At 41.2% G+C, this 19873-nt stretch overlaps 1 protein-coding gene across 1 annotated transcript in view; it reads left to right on the top strand.

Annotated features, from left to right (window-relative positions):
* Nucleotides 1-424: 424 nt before the first annotated feature.
* ngfrb (nerve growth factor receptor b) overlaps nt 425-19873 on the top strand; it is a 67921-nt gene continuing 48472 nt past the window's right edge. The window contains exons 1-3 of the mRNA XM_064923641.1: nt 425-830; nt 8166-8307; nt 19507-19869. Coding sequence (XP_064779713.1) covers nt 795-830; nt 8166-8307; nt 19507-19869 — 541 coding nt within the window. The 5' untranslated portion in view covers nt 425-794. The remainder of the gene's footprint in view (nt 831-8165; nt 8308-19506; nt 19870-19873) is intronic.

Here is a 19873-nt window from a genome sequence, read left to right as displayed (position 1 = left end):
TTTACATTTACATTTAAGTCATTTAGCAGACGCTCTTATCCAGAGCGACTAGTCTATAACCGTAGTATGTCAATTATCCTATGATAAAGTTGTCTCTGCACTGAATGACCTAAAACTTCAATTTGTTACGCAATTGGCAATAGTGATTTGGCATAGACTATTTGGGAAAATTGAGTCACAAGCCTGTAATTATTTACTTATGGGCGGTAATCTAATCAGACAATAAAAATGTGAATAGCCGCATTTGCAGAGATGCCACGGGGCCGCTGGAAGGGAAAAGGCGGTGAAAAGTTCCAGGTTTGTTGTTTTGTAAAAGCAAAAAAACACACAAAAAACAGAACATGTATGTTGGAGTGGTGGGCGTGCCCTTAGTCCATAAAACAAGCACAGCTGTCATATGAGAAGCTGCACTGGAGCGAGAATATACTTCCTATCAGTTGTACATCTCTCTGTTCCGCGCTGTGGGCTGTTCTCTCGCAAGTGCGCCCGGACTGCCCCGCAACATAGGCTACTGCATGAGTAAATCTCTGCAGGTTGCTTGCTGAGGATAATTATTATACAGTGACTCCAATACATGGACTGAATCAGTTATTTTGGAGACTTCGGAAACATAAGATAATTGGAGCCGGACGAGACGTATGAGGATAAAATAGAGACGTATATTTTTATGCATGGGCATTATGTGTACTTTATCCGCGAAATAAATTATGTTCTTATTTTTTAGTGCTTTTCTCGTCAGTCCGTTGACCTATTGGAAAAACACATACATTTCGAAGAAGTGACGGGGATTCAGAATGCGTACTCTGTTCTTAACAATTCTACTCGGAGCGGTAGGTGTCAATATACTTCTATAACATTCAACCTGTGTTTTTGCATGGTCCATTTTTTTATTAAGTTGTTTGAACTACCTCGTGCATATTCACGCCGCTGTATGTGCGACAACACTGTCACTTGCGCATCCAGGTAGGACGGTGTAGCCTAGGCTAGAGTGCCAGGCTACGAGTCGTGATTTCTACAGGCTTCTTTGGTTAAGTAATTTCATCTTGTAGTACATGTTAAAGTTTCTGTTCATTCATACACTTTAACATGCACTACGTGAGTCTATCTCATTCATAGACTCTTTCATCCAATACTCTGGAAATAACCTCATTCACTCTCTCAAACCCACCCCATCATCCTATTGTTCGCCTATTTGGAGACAACCCTCTTCGCACGTAAAGTAACGATTTAAAATAATATCAACGTAATTATGAAGTGTATTCGGATCAGGGTCTATCAATTGACCATATTGAGCAGGGACTATCAATTGACCATACGTAAAATGTAGGCACGCATGACTTTCGCTTTGGATTAAAGCGTCTGCGAAATGGCATATATTATAACCTATACACAGTTTCATCCTGCATATTTATTTTCCCGTTCCATTTATGCACAACGTATAGCTGCGAACCTTGGAAACAACATCCGTCTCGATTACATTATAGACACTTAAATAAGTATGTTAGGTTACATTTGGTATGGTTGCGTACGACAGATGGTTACTTAATGGTGGGGTGGACGGATGGACATGTAACGCAACACGTCTAGCAACCCGAAGGTTGTGAGTTTGAATCTCTTCACGGACAACTTCAGCATTTTAGCAATTCAGCTATTAGCAACTTTTCATCTACTTACTACTTTTTTTGTTTTGTTTACTTTACAACTAAACTCAGCAATAAAAGAAACGTCCTCTCACTGTCAACTACATTTATTTTCATCAAACTAACATGTGTAAATATTTGTATGAACATAACAAGATTCAACAACTGAGACATAAACTGAACAAGTTCCACAGACATGTGACTAACAGAAATTGAATAATGTCTCCCTGAACAAAGGGGGGGAGGGGGTCAAAATCCAAAGTAACAGTCAGTATCTGGTGTGGCCACCAGCTACATTAAGTACTGCAGTGCATCTCCTCATGGACTGCACCAGATTTGCCAGTTCTTGCTGTGAGATGTTACCCAACTCTTCCACCAAGGCACCTGCAAGTTCCCGGAAATTTCTGGGGGGAATGGCCCTAGCCCTCACCTTCCGATCCAACAGGTCCCAGATGTGCTCAATGGGATTGAGATCCAGGCTCTTCGCTGGTTATGGCAGAACACTGACATTCCTGTCTTGTAGGAAATCACACACAGAACAAGCAGTATGGCTGGTGGCATTGTCATGCTGGAGTGTCATGTCAGAATGAGCCTGCAGGAAAGGTACGACATGAGGGAGGAGGATGTCTTCCCTGTAACGTACAGCGTTGAGATTGACTGCAATGACAACAAGCTCAGACTGATGATGCTGTGACACACCTCCCCAGACCATGACGGACCCTCCACCTCCAAATCGATCCCGCTCCAGAGTACAGGCCTCGGTGTAACGCTCATTCCTTCGATGATAAACGCAAATCCGACCATCACCCCTGGTGAGACAAAGCTGCGACTCGTCAGTGAAGAGAACTTTTTGCCAGTCCTGTCTGGGCCAGGCAACGTTGTTGCCGGTGATGTCTGGTGAGGACCTGCCTTACAACAGGTCTACAAGCCCTCAGTACAGCCTCTCTCAGCCTATTGTGGACAGTCTGAGCACTGATGAAGGGATTGTGCATTCCTGGTGTAACTCAGGCAGTTGTTGTTGCCATTCTGTACCTATCCCGCAGGTGTGATGTTCGGATGTACCGATCCTGTGCAGGTGTTGTTATACGTGGTCTGCCACTGCGAGGACGTTCAGCTGTCCATCCTGTCTCCCTGTAGCACTGTCTTAGGCGTCTCACAGTACGGACATTGTAATTTTTTTGCCCTGGCCAGATCTGCAGTCCTCATGCCTCCTTGCAGCGTGCATAAGGCACGTGCATGCAGATGAGCAGGGACCCTGGGCATCTTTATTTTGGTGTTTTTCAGAGTCAGTAGAAAGGCCTCTTTAGTGTCCTAAGTTTTCATAACTGTGACCTTAGTTGCCTACCGTCTGTAAGCTGTTAGTGTATTAACAACCGTTCCATAGGTGCATGTTCATTAATTGTTTATGGTTCATTGAACAAGCATGGGGAAAAATGTTTAAACTATTTACAATGAAGATCTGTGAAGTTATTTGGATTTTTACGAATTATCTTTGAAAGACAGGGTCCTGAAAAAGGTATGCTTATTTTTTTGCTGAGTTTACTTAGCATGTTAGCTAACCCTTCCCCTATTCTTAACCCTAACCTTAACACTTTTAGCTAATCCTTCCCCTAACCCAAACCTTAACCCTTTAACTAACTCCTAAACTTAAACCTAACCCCAAGCCTAGCTAATGTTAGCCAGCTAGCTAATGTTAGCCACCTAGCCAATTTTTTGGCACCTAGCCAATCTAGCTAGAATTTGTAACATATCATACGTTTAGCAAATTCGTAACATATTTTACATTTGAAAAGTCATAACATATTGTACGTTTTTCAAATTCGTAACATTTAATACTAATTGTAATTTGTAACATATCATACGAAATGGGTGATGGACATCCACAAACTGATACATACCATACGAAATGTAACATATCATTCTGAATGGAGTGTCTCGGATAATACTAAATGCTCTGAGACCAGGTTTTACTCTCTACTCTTTCGGCTACAGTTATTTTGTGAATAAATGTTATTTGACCAAACTAAACCTGGAACAGGCACTCCATCACTAATTTCTGTCCAGTGTCACCTGGTACACACAGTTTGTGCATTGTGTGTGCGTGCAGGCCAGTGCATGTGTATCCTCCACCAACCTGAACTCAGGGGTAAACGTAACATAGTAATATGTAAAGCTGTCTCCCTTCATTTAGTATGATACGTTATGTTTCGTATTGTTAGTATTCATTTGTGGCTGTCCATCATCCAATTCGTATGATACGTTATGAATTACACTGAACAAAAATATAAATGCAACATGTTAAGTGTTGGTCCCATGTTTCATGAACTGAAATAAAAAATCCCAGACATTTCCGTCCACCCAAATATTTCTAGCAAATTTGGTGCACAAATTTGTTTACATTTCTGTTAGTGAGCATTTCTCCTTTGCCAAGATATTCCATCCACCTGACAGGTATGGAATATCAAGAAGCTGATTGAACAGCATGATCATTATATATGTGCACCTTGGGCTGGGGACAATAAAAGGCCACTTTAAAATGTGCAGTTTTCTGTCTTTAATATAGCCCTTTTGTGGGGGAAATAACTAATTCTGATTGGCTGGGCCTGGCTCTCAATAGGGTGAGCCTGGCTGCCAAGTGAGTCGGCCTATGCCCTCCCAGGCCCACCCATAGCTGCACCCCTGCCCAGTCATGTGAAATCCATAGATTAGGGCCTAATTTATTTATTTCAATTGACTGATCTCCTTATATGAACTGTAACTCAGTAAAGTGTTTGAAATTGTTGCATGTTGCGTTTAGATTTTTGTTCAGTATACAATTCCTATGATATGTTACAAATTGCAATTCGTACAATATGTTTCGAATTTGCAATACGTATTATATGTTACAAATAATTCAAATTTGTTGTGGCTAACATTAGCTAGCTGGCTAACGTGAGCTAGGTTAGGGGTTAGGGTTAAGGTTGGGTTTAGGAGTTAGGGGTTAAGGTTAGGGTTAGGGAAGTGTTAGCTAACATGCCAAGTAGTTGCAAATTAGCTTAAATGTAGTAAGTAGTTGCAAAGTTGCTAAATAGCTAAAATGCTAAAGTAGTCCGTGATGAGATTCAAATACAACAGTTGGATTGTTTGCCTGACCAACCACCCTGCTTTAGTTTGTGCCTTAATAACCATACCAAAATTAACATCATACTCATTTGAGTGTCCTGGATGTTACGTTTAGTCTTTGAGTCCAGGCTGCCTCCACTGCTGCCTCGGTGCATGCAATACTGATATGAGTTTAAGTCCCCTTCACTTCTCTTTACCTCTCTCTTTTGTTCACTTTCTGATTTAGAGAGGATGATTCAGCATCGGATATCCCAAATGGCACCCTATTCCTTACATTGTGCAATACTTTTGATCAGAACCTCCTAAGTCTCTGGCCAAATGTAGTGCACCATATAGGGAATAGGGGGGCATTTGGGACACAGCCCATACATTTGTCATATTACCGACACTGACATGCCCAAACCGCTCCCAAAACTAAGAAATGATTTACCTGACATTTAAAAGCACTTGTCTTTGTTGTCGTTATTTGATAAAGGCTCAGAGAGTAGCTACCTTTAAATTAAAGCCAGCTTTACCGGAATAGCTACTGTTGTCCTAGTAGTAGATGTAGTCAATGTCTAATGGCTTAACAGCTGTTGACAGGCTGAGGTTGAAAGGTTAAGTGCATCCAAGTGAAAATGTACTCAAATAGTAGCTTGGTGGAACGTTCAAGTTTTGTTCCCTAAAAAAATAATTTGATGTGTGTGTGCGTTTGTGTGTGGTTGGCAGACTTGTGTGGGCATCAGTGTACGTGTGTGTGCATACTGTATGCGTGTGTTCGTTTGTGCGTGTGTGTGAGAGAGAGAGGGATAGAGAACAGCCTCGAGTTCCACACTTTCCGTTCCAAGCCTTGTGATCAACCTGTGCTCTTGACTCTCCAGGGATAACTGACTTGATAAAAAAAAACACAACAATAAACGATAAACTAATGGAACTATATGCCAAGTCAAGCAATGACTCACTTGTGTCATGAACCAGGTATCCTTTGGCATTTTCTAATTGCTAATAGCTAATTTTCCACCAATCCAACTGAGCGCACAATTACTTTGTGTGACTTTCTGTACTTTTTGGCCATTGAAACATGTTGTACTACACCCATTCCTGAGGCTATAAGAAATCTTGAATCAGAAGAAGCAACGGCTGCTTCCCAAATGACACCCTATACCCTATAGTGGTCAAAAGTAGCACGTGCCATATGAGACACAGCCAAGTAGATTGAGCAGGATAACATTTTCCATCTTAAATCTTGTTCTCGAGGCAGTTTTACAGAGTGGTCACTAGCTGGCACAGCCACAAAATCAGATTTTAAACCTAACCCAAACCCTAACCAGAATCTTAACCACACTGCTGACAATAATGCCTTACCCTAACCTTAAATTTAGACCATGAAGCATATTTTTGATTTCATAAATGTTTACAATATAGCCAATTCTGGCCTTGCAGCTGGCCTATCTAAGAGGTAATTGCTCAATGACAATAAACGTGAACTGTGAACATTTTTGGTAAGTCCAATTGTGGTTTTTATACATACCGGTAATATGACTACCTTCAACTACAGGTTAACAAGTAAACTAAAACATTTGCATTGCAAAACTTGCTCAAATAGCATATCACGCAAAAATAAAACCTGTTATCAACGTAAATAATATATTTTTCAATACCCCGCTATAGAATGTTGAGCAAAACTCAAGAAACTGTCAATCGTTCCAAAGTAATCTGTCCGTCAACTCAAGTGTTACCACATCACAGTGGACTTGAGCTCTGAGGGTATAAATGGGACTAGCAGTGACTTAGAGGTGGATGGGGCATGGAATGGAATGGTCAAGGGACTGAAGGAGAGGGGTAGGAGGAGAGGAGGAGGAGCAAGGGAGATAGGAAGAGTGTGACACGGACAACCTCTTCCCTGAAGGGACAATGCATTGGGTATGTAAATTGATGTGGATACACACACACACAATGCCACTGACAAGAGAGCTTCTCTAAAAATACAGCAAATGTCCCCTCAGTCGTGGTGTGTGTGTGTGTGTGTGTGTGTGTGTGTGTGTGTGTGTGTGTGTGTGTGTGTGTGTGTGTGTGTGTGTGTGTTTGTGTGTGTGTGTGTGTGCGTCCACACACAACTGGTTCAAATAGCATATCATGAAAAAAATGAAACCAGTTATCAATGTAAGTAACTCAAAAACCCTGAGGGGACATTTGCTGTCTTTTTAGAGCAGCTCTCTTGTCAGTGACATTCCACACCTGAGTACGTTGGATTTCCGTCGACAACATCACTCTGCGTACCATGCATACCCTCAGTATAGTTTATGGTGAAGTTTCCCATATACACTGATCCTGTGTCAGTTTTACATTGTCCCACTAATGCTGAAAGTTCGTATTGGGGGAGGAGAAAGGGAAACTTCACTCCAGAGGACCCAGAATCCTCTCTACTCCTGTTTTAACATTGCATAAAGTTGCTCACACATGAGTTTGTTCATTCTATTTTAGCAATAATAATAATTTTAAATAGCCTATAATATTTTCCATACAGGATCCCACTTCTGACACCAGTATACAGCATTCATAGAATCAGCTCAAACAAATGGAGACAGTACTCTCCCTCCAATTGTGGTCCGTGGTTTGAAACCAATTTCTTTGAGGGAAAAGCTAATTCCTAGGAACCATGCAAATGAAAAAAATGCCATTGCTACATGCTACCTTGCTTTCAAACCAAGGTGCACGGACAGTGAAGCAAGCTAAAAAGATTTCTTCAAAAGGTTAGCATTTCGGCTAATTCCTTGTATCGAAAGAGGAGGTACGGAACCATAACATGCTACCTTCATAAGGGCTAAAGAGAGAGCTCTCTTGGCAGCTCTCATTAGCATCACTGTCAAAACGCATTTTGCTTCTCTTTTTGAAGATTTACTTTGGAGATTAAGGGTCATATGGAGTGTGTAGCATTTAAGGGACCAATTTTAGGAACATTGGGTTTAGTTTAAGAAGTGTAAGAAGTGCCCAGAGTTTTCAACCTAACTAACTAACACACACACAAACAACTCCCCCACACAGACACACACACCAGTGCACACACACACACACACACACACACACACCAGTGCACACACACACACACCAGTGCACACACACACACACACACACACACACACACACACACACACACACACACACACACACACACACACACACACACACACACACACACACACACACACACACACACACACACACACATTAACCACCAGTGCATTCCCTTGCCTTTGTGTGTGTTCTATAAGTGTTATAAGTACACATTCATGGCTCTAGAGTCTAGAGTGAGCTCTCATGTGTTCTCCCTTCATTTGTGTGTGTGTGCATGTGTTTGGCCTTTCCATGTGTCTGTTGTTGTTGTTGTTCGTACCTAGTTTTTTGATCAAACATCCTCATCTGTGTCTTTCTGTTGATTGACAGGTCGGAGCTCTAGCCAATAAGGAGGCCTGTAGCTCAGGTAAGTTCACCACCACTGGGGAGTGCTGCAAGCAGTGCCAGCCCGGGGAGGGAGTCATCAAGCCATGTGGAGCAACACAGACTGTCTGTGCCCCCTGCCTCGACAGTGAGTACACACACACACACACACACACACACGCACACGCACACATACATACACACACACACATACACACACACACACACACACACACACACACACACACACACACACACACACACACACACACACACACACACACACACACACACACACACACACACACACACACACACACACACACACACACACACACACACACATGCCTTGGTAGTGATTTACAGATTACACCCCCTTCAGCCATAAATGTCTGGACATTCATTACATTGTGATGTGGTCACCTAAGGGTTATGACCTCCTCATAGCAATACCCAACTGTACTTATTGTCTATAGTACAGTACAGTACAGTTCAGTTCAGTACACACAGTACTGCTGTATTGGACATGAAGTAAGTCTTGGCCGGTATTCATAAAGTGAAGAGAAGAAGCTAAGTAGTGCTGATCTAGGATCAGTTTAGCCTTTTAGATCATAATGAATACAATTATATGGACAGGAAGGGCCTGATCCTAGATCAGTACTCCTCTGAGACGTTTTATGAATATGGGCCCAGATGAACAGTGAGTTCTGTTATCACGGTTTCCCAACAGTAATTATGCTGTACACTAGACCGAGTAAACACTTTTCTAGTGAAGACATACTTTTGAGTGAATTCATACTGTACTTATGAGTGCCAAAGCAAGTGCCATCTCCACGCGCCCTTGTTTGCCTGTGGCTATGTTGGTCCGCTAATACAGGAATAGTCCCAAGTGCACTCCTCTTATGCAATACTTTTTTATTCATCAATTATTATTATTATTATTTTATTTTTTTAATTCAGGGGGTGCTGCAACACGCTCTGCACCCCTACTTCCCACACCTATGACAGAAGAGTATGTACTATATTTTATTTACCTGCATGCTAGATGCTAATTTTCTCAATACAAAAACAATAACAAATGTGTCCTCCCCTAACAAATAAGACCCCTTTTTCGGTCTTATGTTCCAACATTTTAAATGGTGTTTTTTGACGTTGGATAAAAGTACAGAGTCAGAGCTTCAAAATGGTATATCGTACACTGCAATAAAAAAAAGCTAAGTTACTTTGAAAGTTGATCAACTTGTAACCTCACATTTGAGAAATGGCCCTTGTGGTTGTGGTTTGGTTTTTACACCTCTTTGTTCCTACTCATTCAGAATCGTTCACACCCTCTTATGCATAGCCCCACCCATCTCTTTAAGGCCTGAGGCCATGTGCTAAACAAAGTGAGTAAGGTAGTGTAGTAAACAACCAAAGATTTCAAGGCTGAAAGTCGTGAAAGTAGTAGCCTTCCGTAAGAAAAACTCAAGGTAAAAGTACACTTTATCTAGTTATTGGCCTACATCCTAATCTGACTTTGGTGTAGGTCATGTTGTTCTTCACATTACTGTCTCTGGGAAACACACACTATATCAAATCAAAGTATATTTGTCAGATGCACAGGATGCAGAAGGTGTAAACGGTACAGTGAAATAGTTACTTGCATAGTAGCAAAATCAAAAATAGAAAGTGTCAATATACAAGTGTTAGGCTCTGAACAAACTCGAACGGACATCTGGGAAAAGCTCAAACCAAGTTCATTCAACTCAATGGGTGCTTGAGCTGCAAACACAACATACAAGTCACTCAAGCACATATTTATAGCTTACAACTAGGCGGAGTCATCTCCTTGCATGTCTAAGATAACTAATCCTTCTCTGGTGTTAGGCAGAGACACAGTAGGTTCCTCTTACTGGTATTATCATGGCCCTGCCTAAGTCCCAGGACCCTAATGGGTGTGGAAATGTGTGTGTGAGATAGGACTATAATCAGATGGTCATCGGGGTGAGCCCCTATGGCCCACCTTCCCCGCAGTGTCTTCTATCTTCAACTGCTGATCTTATCCCGAGTTGAGGTCCACATCTCTCATGGTCCGAGTTCCTCAGAAACTGGCCTTCCTTATCAGGAATTGTAACTAGACAGTTGCCCTTTGCCTTTCTCCTTAGGATCATTAATATATTTCAACAGAATATGAACTTTCTGCACTTCCTCTCAGTAACTTTCAATACCCAGAGTTCCTACACACCATTTATTGACCCCAAACATATAGAGTTGAAGTCGGAGGTTTACATACACCTTAGCCAAATGCATTTAAACTTAGTTTTTCACAATTCCTGACATTTAATCCTTGTAAAAAATTCTGTTTCTTAGGTCAGTTAGGATCACCACTTTATTTTAAGAATGTGAAATGTCAGAATAATAGCAGAGAGAATGATTTATTTCAGCTTTCATTTCTTTCATCACATTCCTAGTAGGCCAGAAGTTTACATACATTCAATTAGTATTTGGTAGCATTGCCTTTAAATTGTTTAACTTGGGTCAAACATTTCGGGTAGCCTTTCACAAGCTTCACACAATAAGTTGGGTGAATTTTGACCCATTCGTCCTGACAGAGCTGGTGTAACTGAGTCAGGTTTGTAGGCCTCCTTGCTCTCACACGCTTTTTCAGTTCTGCCCTCAAATTTTTTATGGGATTGAAGTCAGGGCTTTGTGATGGCCACTCCAATACGTTGACTTTGCTGTCCTTAAGCCATTTTGCCACAACTTTGGAATTTTTCTTGGGGTTATTGTTCATTTGGAAGACCCATTTGCGACCAGGCTTTAACTTCCAGACTGATGTATTGAGATGTTGCTTCAATATATCCACATAATTTCCTCCTCATGATGCCATCTATTTTGTGAAGTGCACCAGTCCCTCCTGCAGCAAAGCACCCCCACAACATGATGCTGCCACCCCCGTGCTTCACGGATGGGATGGTGCTCTTTGGCTTGCAAGCCTTCCCCCTTTTCCTCCAAACATAACGATGGTCATTATGGCCAAACAGTTCTATTTTTGTATCATTAGACCAGAGGACATTTCTCCAAAAAGTACGATCTTTGTCTCCATGTGCAGTTGCAAACCGTAGTCTGGCTTTTTTTATGGCAGTTATGGAGCAGTGGATTCTTCCTTGCTGAGCGGCCTTTCAGGTTATGTCGATATATAGGACTCGTTTTACTGTGGATATTGATACTTTGGTACCTGTTTCCTCCAGCATCTTCACACGGTCCTTTAGTAGATAGTACTTGAAATACATCCACAGGAACACCTCCAATTGACTCAAATGATGTCAATTAGCCTACCAGAAGCTTCTAAAGCCATGACATAATTTTCTGGAATTTTCCAAGCTGTTTAAAGGCACAGTCAACTTAGTGTATGTAAACGTCTGACCCACTGGAATTGTGATACAGTGAATTATAAGTGAAATAATCTGTCTGTAAACAATTGTTGGATTTGTTTTTGTGTGTCATGCACAAAGTAGATGTCCTAACCAACTTGCCAAAACTATAGTTTGTTAACAAGACATTTGTGGAGTGTTTGAAAAATTAGTTTGAATGACTCCAACCTAAGTGTAAACTTCCAACTACAACTGTACATTCCTTTTACATGTAAATATATCAATACCTTTTAGTATGGCAACATGAATAGGTACATTTCAAGCTAGAATCCAACAAGAACAAAAAGTGTCAATGCCAGTAGAGACAGAACAAAATCATGTACAAGTATGTCAAAGAACAATGTCATTAAGGATAGCAGTGGTGTGTGTGAGTCATGTGAATACGCATAGAGGCAGTGCAGATAGTCCGGGTAACTGGAAACTCACCCCCAGTGACAAACTGCGTCTTCTACACCCCGCATGAACCAGGGAATCTATATATTCGGGAAAGCCTGTTTATTGCCCTTGACTTTGGCACAGGGCATATGATGTCAATGGCCTTTTCATCGCAAAACTCTCAGATCTTCAAATAAAATATATACGTTTTGGTGGGTGCTTGTACAGGCAGACCATCTCTGTGAGGAAGGGTGTCAGCATTGCACCGCAGCTGAAACCTGCTCCCGACTGAGTCAGAACTCTCATTGGCAACGACAACACCAAGCTCCAGGGCTTTGAGGCTGTAAAACATGAAAATAGGCAAAAAAATAGACAAGACATTATAACCTTGCATAACATCAATGTACCTCTTAAGTTTAGATAATAAGACGTGCTGTTTATGCTTAACAAGTTGATGGGCCATGTAATCATCTGGCAAAGTGGAACCCGGGTCTGCCACTCGGGAGGCCAACACTCCGCTTCTAACCCATCACTGAGTAATACATATAATAACATATGTCCTCCAAAATGTATGATAAATTACTTCATCCAATTCGAATGCTATTGTACGAACAGGTAAGATGTATGATACTATAAGTTATCTAATTCATATGATAATGTACGATCACTATTCAATTCATAACGTAATGTAATGGAGGGTGTCAATTTAAATACCAAATCCTACGAATTGCCCTGAGACCAGGTTGGCATGATGCTGAAAATAATAGGCCAATAAAAGGAAAAAAAAGAGTGTGAGACTGTTACTTGGTAGCCTGGTCCCAGATCTGTTTGTGCTATCATGCTTATCACTCATTGTCTTGCCAAACATGCCAGCAGAACTGGGACCAGACTAGTTTCTTGGATCAGAAGCTCCAAAATGAGAATGTTCTACATCTATTAAAACAATGGACCCGTCTTCCATGTAGGATGAGCCCATATTTAACTTCTTCCCCTGACTTATTGCGTGTCAGACTTGTTCGAGGTCAGGAGGTCCTAGTTGAGTTTGGGGCTGCGTTACAAATGCCCTGGTTATGGGCCAGTTCCTGTCGGGTTCCCAGAGTCCTCTCTGGCCATATTTGTGTGTGAATCCTATGGCTGGTCTGGGCCACCCTGTCAAGTCAGCACTACTCTTTCCAGTGTGTGTGAGTGTGTGCGTGTCTCTGTCTGTGTCTCTGTCTGTATCTCTGTCTGTGTGTGAGCCAGAGAGATTATACTGTAGAATCCACAGGGCAGACAGACACACAGACAGGGTCATAAGAGTGTTTTTAGGTTTTAAGGATGAGGAGGACAGGACTGGTCTGCACTTTGTAATTTATTCATGGGTAGTTTCTGGGAAATTATGTACATCTATTTCTGTAAGACCATAATGCAACTCATGACATGAGTTAGGTTACTTTAAGTGGTCATGTTGCTTCTCAGAGAAATAATATCAGGGCTGCGTCCCAAATGGGTCCTGGTCAAAAGTAGTTCTCTATATAGGGAATAGGGTGCCATTTGGGATGCAGAGTGAGTGCTTCTCTGGTTCTACTTTTCAAATTCCTTTTTTGGTAATATAAACACATGCTATAGACTTTAAAGGATTTCAGGGCTTTCCACACATTTGTTTTTGATTCCAAGAACAAGGTATTTCGTTAAGGAAAATATCTTAATTTTGGGGGGTTTGTTGCTTTCTGGTCTGGTTGCATACGAAGTACAACATTTATTTTGTTTAAGTGTGTTGTGCCTGTCTTGCCTGGACTTGAAAGGCATTGAGTCGCAAAGACCCAAATTCATCACGGGACTACACAAGTTTAGTGACTCATACAGAAAATGTTAAAAAAAGATAAATAATGTGATGCCTGTCAGATGAATGATTAAATCACATGACTGATTGAAGCTTATCGCATTAGTACATTTTGCTTCAATTTAAAACTCAATTCAAACCATATTTGTTTATATTCACATAATATTGAACTTGAATCAGACATCAAATAAAATTTAATACAACAAGTTTCAGACTTTACCGTGAAATGCTTCCTTACGAGCCTTTTCCAAACAATGCAGAGTTAAAAAGTAAGAAAAAATGTGTTAAACATTTAAAAGGTAATAGTAACACAAATAATATATATTTATACAGTAATGTATGTATAGATACATATGAGTATTAAACTACAATTTCATATGGCCAATACTTTATGCAAGGAGAATGGAGCACTTTGTTCTATCTAAGCCCTTAGACACCTCATCCAACTTAATCAACTTAATTATCAAGTTGAATAAGATATATTGCTGGGCTTCAACCAAAATGTGCACCACTTTAGGTCCTCAGGACCATGATTGGGAAATACTACTGATTGTGGGCTTTGAAGCAGCACTTCATTCATCACTTTAAAGCCATTTGTTCCTCCACTTGTCAATCACAGCCAACTCAAAGCATTCCATTTCCTGGAACACATTTTCTTGACCCATCTCTCGGGAGGAACTCACCCCCAAAGGCATGTACTGATCTAGGATCTGTTTTCCTGACCTCCAAGCTTAACCTTCACCATAATCAGCCCAGAGAAAGCAAACTGGCCCCAGAACAGGTGTGCTTTCCTTTAAAAAAACGAACCTGACCTCACCATTCCTCTGGTCCAGAGATGCTGAACAGCTAACCTGATTAACAGCTTCCAGCTGTTAATCAAACTGACAGGCCCAATATACCACACCCTGTAAGTTGTTTTCCTCCCTTCTCTTGACCCCTGCCTTGCTCTTGCCCTCTTTGTCTTTCTTACCACCATCACCTTAACCTTTAAACAGTAGTTCAACTCCTATGCAGGTTGGTTATTTAACCTCTACAGGATCGGTAGAGCTAACATGCGCTAATGTGATTAGCATGAGGTTGTAAGTAACAAGAACATTTCCCAGGACATAGACATATCTGATATGGGCATGAAGCTTAAATTCTTGTTAATCTAACTGCACTTGCCAATTTACAGTAGCTATTACAGTGAAATAATAACATGCTATTGTTTGAGGAGAGTGCAGAGTTATGAACCTGAAAATGTATTTATAAGCGATTTAGGCACGTTTGGGCAGACTTGATGCAACATTTTGAACAGAAATACAATGGTTCATTGGATCAGCAAAAACCTTTGCACACACACTTCTGCCATCTAGCGGCCAAAATCTAAATTGTGCCTAAAATGGATTAATACATTGTGGCTTTTCTCTTGCATTTCAAAAATGATTTAAAAAAAATCATGTTTTTTTCTTTGTATTATCTTTTACCAGATCTAATGTGTTATATTCTCCTACATTAACTTCACATTTCCACAAACTTCAAAGTGTTTCAAAGTTTTTCAAATGGTATCAATAATCTGCATATCCTTATTTCAGGATTTGGGTTTGTCATTTTAGGTGAAAATTGGAAAAAAGAGGTTTAAAAGGCCTGTCTCATCCATGTTAATGATCGCATATACACATGACAATGTTGTGCTCTTTTGGCCATAGACAAAAAAAATATGGACGAAGCTATCCATGACGTCACCCCATTGTTTCTTATGAGAATGCTCAGTGGCACATTTGATAATCAGGAAGTGTCATTTCAACGTGTTGCCATCTTGCTACATGGAGGAGTTTTTGGAAACATTGCATGCGCAGTTTGAGCTACTCTAGGAAGTGATGTTGCAGGCTAGCTCAGTGCTGCCCCCTCTCATGGAGTATCTCAAGTTGAAGGCCAACCGAGCTACTGCAGGCTTCCATTAGCCTTATAATTTTGTCTGTGTGTGATTTTAAAGTCATCGTTTCCAGGACATACATCTGGTGAAATAGAAGTAATAATTGGTACCATAATTGGGTTACATTTTCTTTTTATATCAACAAATATTGACAACGAAGATCGCCATTTTCCCATCCACTATAATGGGGGATCCTGTTTTCTGGAAGCAATGCCTGCAGTACCACGATTGGCTTTCAACTTGAACTCCTTAATGCAAGGGGGCAGTCGTTCTCCCCTGCTTTAGGCCACCAGACTGCTGTGTCAGTTTACAGTGCAAGACAGACTCAGTGGTTACTTGAGAAGAAAAACTTAACAACAGCCACACACTATTTTGTCTTGAAACGTGGAACTGATCAGGGCTGATCCGGGCCAACTGAAACATGAGTTCTTGGGAGTGGATAGATAGACAACACAAGATAAAACAAAGCTAACCCAGCTGTGTGAGGACTTCAAGAAGAGACATCTCGCCAAGCGAAAAACCTGTCAGACTCACACAAGTATGCACACACACACACACACACACACACACACACACACACACACACACACACACACACACACACACACACACACACACACACACACACACACACACACACACACACACACACACACACACACACACACACACACACACACACACGTCAGCTGTATGAGAAAAATACAGATCTCATCCAGTGAAAAACACTCCATCCTAACACACATGCTCATCTATTGCCGGCTGGCCAAAGTCGGAGTCCTTTTATGGGAGTTCAAAACAAAAGAATGCATTGAATGCTAGCTTCAGGCTAATGTACCGCTTTTATATTATCATAATGCTGAGCCAGGCAAAGACAGCCTATACTCCCTCTACTCCACCTCAGCTGCAGGCTAGCTTTATTAATGTATTGACTACTTGAATTATTGATGTGTGGCATTATGATAATGCATTTGAGAGCACTGATGGGGCAGGGGGGGTGGCAGAGGGGCTGAGTGGACACATATCTGACACACAGGCAGGCACACATATACACACACACTGGCATGCACCAACACAATCCAAATAGATGCCAAATTTGGCCTCCATTCCCATATACCCAAGCATTATCTTAACAGTCCATTAGGTACAGTGCCGTGCAAACGTATTCTGACCCCTTGGATTTCTTCTTTTCTTGTGTTGAAAAGTGGGATTCAAATGGATTGAATTATCTTGTTTTGTCAACAATATACACAATACTCTGTAATGTCAATGTGGATTTTTTAAAAGATTGATAAAAAAAATTATATAACTAAAATAGAGTAGATGTATTCAGCCCATTTGTTTAGGCAAGCCTAAATTAGTTCAGGAGTAAAATTTGGCTTCACAAATCACATAAACAGTTACATGGACTCTGTGTGAAATAATAGGGGTTGACATGTTTAATTGACTAATCTTCACTCTGTCCCCAAATTCGACTACAAGGACTAGGGAGCTTTTCGAGAGCCTCGTAAAAAAGGGTGCGAGTGATTAGTAGATGGGTGACAATAGCAAATCAGGCATTAAATATCTCTTTAGGCATGGTTTAGTTAATAATTATGCTTTGCATTCTGTATTAAACCACCCAGACACCTCAAAGACACAGTTTCCTTTCTGAATTGAGATGCAGCACAGGAATGAAACTGCTCAGGGATGTTACCATAAGGTCATTGGTGATTTTAAAGAAGCTACCGAGTTCAATGGCTGTGATGGGAGAGAACTGAGAATGGATCAACAACATTGTAGTGACTCCACAAGAATGACTTCAATTACAGAGTAAAAAGGCAAAGGAACACACTTTTTGGTCTATGTTTGGGGACACGACACATCACTGAGTAACTTATTTTCAAGCATGGTGGTGGCTGTATCATGGCATGGGTATTTTTAAAGATACAAATACATGGGATAGGGATAAGCTAAGGCAAAATCCTAGAGCAAAACTTGTTTCAGACTTCTTTACACCAGACACTAGGCGATGACTTCACCTTTCGGCAGGACAATAATCCACAACACAAGGCCACGTCTACACCAGAGTTGCTTACCAAGAAGAAGGTGAATGTTCTTAAGTGGCCAAGTTACAATTTTGACTTAAATCTGCTTGAAATACGATGGCAAGACTTGCTCACCAACATCCTAACAGAGCTTGAAGAATTTAGAAAATAGTAATAGGCAAATATTACACAATCCAGGTGTGCAAAACTTTTTGAGATTTACCCAAGAATACTCACAGCTGTAATTGCTGCCAAAGGTGTTTCCAACATGTATAGACGCGGTGAGCCGAATACTTATGCAACAACTATATATACATATATATAAAAATAAATAAAAAAGTACACATTTCTTCCACTTTGACATTAAACTATTTGGGATAGATTATGACAAGAAAATGAACATTAGATCAATTTTAATCCCACTTTGTAACACAATCAAGTGTGAAGAAATCCAAAGGGTCTGAATACTTTTGCAAGGCACTATCTATTGAACCATAAAGCAATGGTCTATGGGATGATGGTCACCAGCATTGTAACTTGCAGAGCAATGAAGAGACAGGGCGGCATTTTGGCAACACTTCCTTGGATACTGTAGCTGGCAAACACTTTATGACCTTAACGCTTTATCAGGATAGGTTCTCGTCCTCCAAAAATGATGTATTTTTTATGTTTATGCAAAATAACAAAGTTAGTATGTCCAGTGTCACCTCCTGACTCTTTTCCTTTGGGCTTCTGCAGTACACAGTATGTCCTGGTTGGTGTGCCAATAGCGCAGAAAGAAAACACTTGATATGCCATGGGACATTGAGCATACAGACCACAGCACAACTGTCCTTGCACTACACTACACTACACCCCAACACACAACTGTACTGTACATCCTCATTCATTTTCAACATGCTCAAAACTTGCCATTTAGCCGAACACAGACAGACACACACACTCAAGAAGAACAAGAACATCACGGCAGCTCTGACAAATAGGTCTGTTGCATAATTTAGTGTGTTTCCGAGTTTTCTCTCCAGTCCAACTACAGCTAAACACGCAATATTGATGGATACCTTTGAAATAATATAGATTCATACAACTTTCTGAATAGACCTCACACATTCTCACACATAAATAGACCTCACTACATAAAACATTCTTAATATCACATGTGAAAATGTTTTTTTTATTTTTTTTATTCAGACATTTTGGTTGAGCAGATCCTTTCCCCAAGTGGCTTACATCGCCTTTGCTAACACTTATCCCCATTCATGCAGCTGAATATCTACCCACTTGAGTAACATAGGAGGAATTGCCTCAAGGGCATAGCACCTGGGAATTGAACTATTGACCTTTGGGTCACCAGTAAGATGGATTTCTAAGAACATGCATAATAGTCACCTCTGTCAGACTACAAGCCATCTCGGGATGGATTCATGTTCAAAGAAGGTCTTGGGGTTGAAATGTGTTTTTCTTATTGATTGTATTCACATGACAAAATGAGGGGGTGGTAGTAGGACGTGGAATATCAAATGGATGACGTAGTACACAATTGTGCAATTTTCAGGGACCGGTTTTGGCTCATGAGCACTACTTTCAAAACTACTGGCTGAAAATACTATACAAAACCTCTGGAGCATCACTAGCTTTCCCAACATTCCCAGGTTTTCCAGAAATCCCAGTTGGAAGATTCCCGGAATAAGTAAGAAAACTGGAATCCACCGACAAGGATTTCTGGAAAACCTGGGAAATTTGCCAGAATATTGCAACCCTATTTAATTATATTATTTTCTCCATTTTCTCCAAGGTGAGACGTTTGCGGAGAACTTAAGCCACACCGAGACGTGCCAGCCGTGCACCCGCTGCGTGGGCCTCCTCCGCATGCAGACGCCCTGCACCGACTCCAACGATGCCATTTGTGTTTGCGACTACGGCTACTACCTCAACGAGCTGTCCAGCCAGTGTCAGAGCTGCACCAAGTGCCCTGAGGGCCAGGGCATGCTGTACAGCTGTGAACACGACCGCGACACTGTGTGCGAGGAGTGCACCAGAGATACGTACTCTGACCAAGAGAGTTCGCGGGAGCCCTGCCTGCCCTGCACCATCTGCGACGAGGAGGACGAGCTGGAGATCCAGGCCTGCAACTCCATCAGTGACACCGTTTGCCAAGGTAG

The sequence above is a fragment of the Oncorhynchus masou genome, chromosome 18, assembly GCF_036934945.1.
Source record: "Oncorhynchus masou masou isolate Uvic2021 chromosome 18, UVic_Omas_1.1, whole genome shotgun sequence".
Classification (NCBI taxonomy): Eukaryota; Metazoa; Chordata; class Actinopteri; order Salmoniformes; family Salmonidae; genus Oncorhynchus; species Oncorhynchus masou.
The sequence above is the reverse complement of the archived record's forward strand: the minus strand, read 5'-3'. Positions and strand labels throughout refer to the sequence as shown.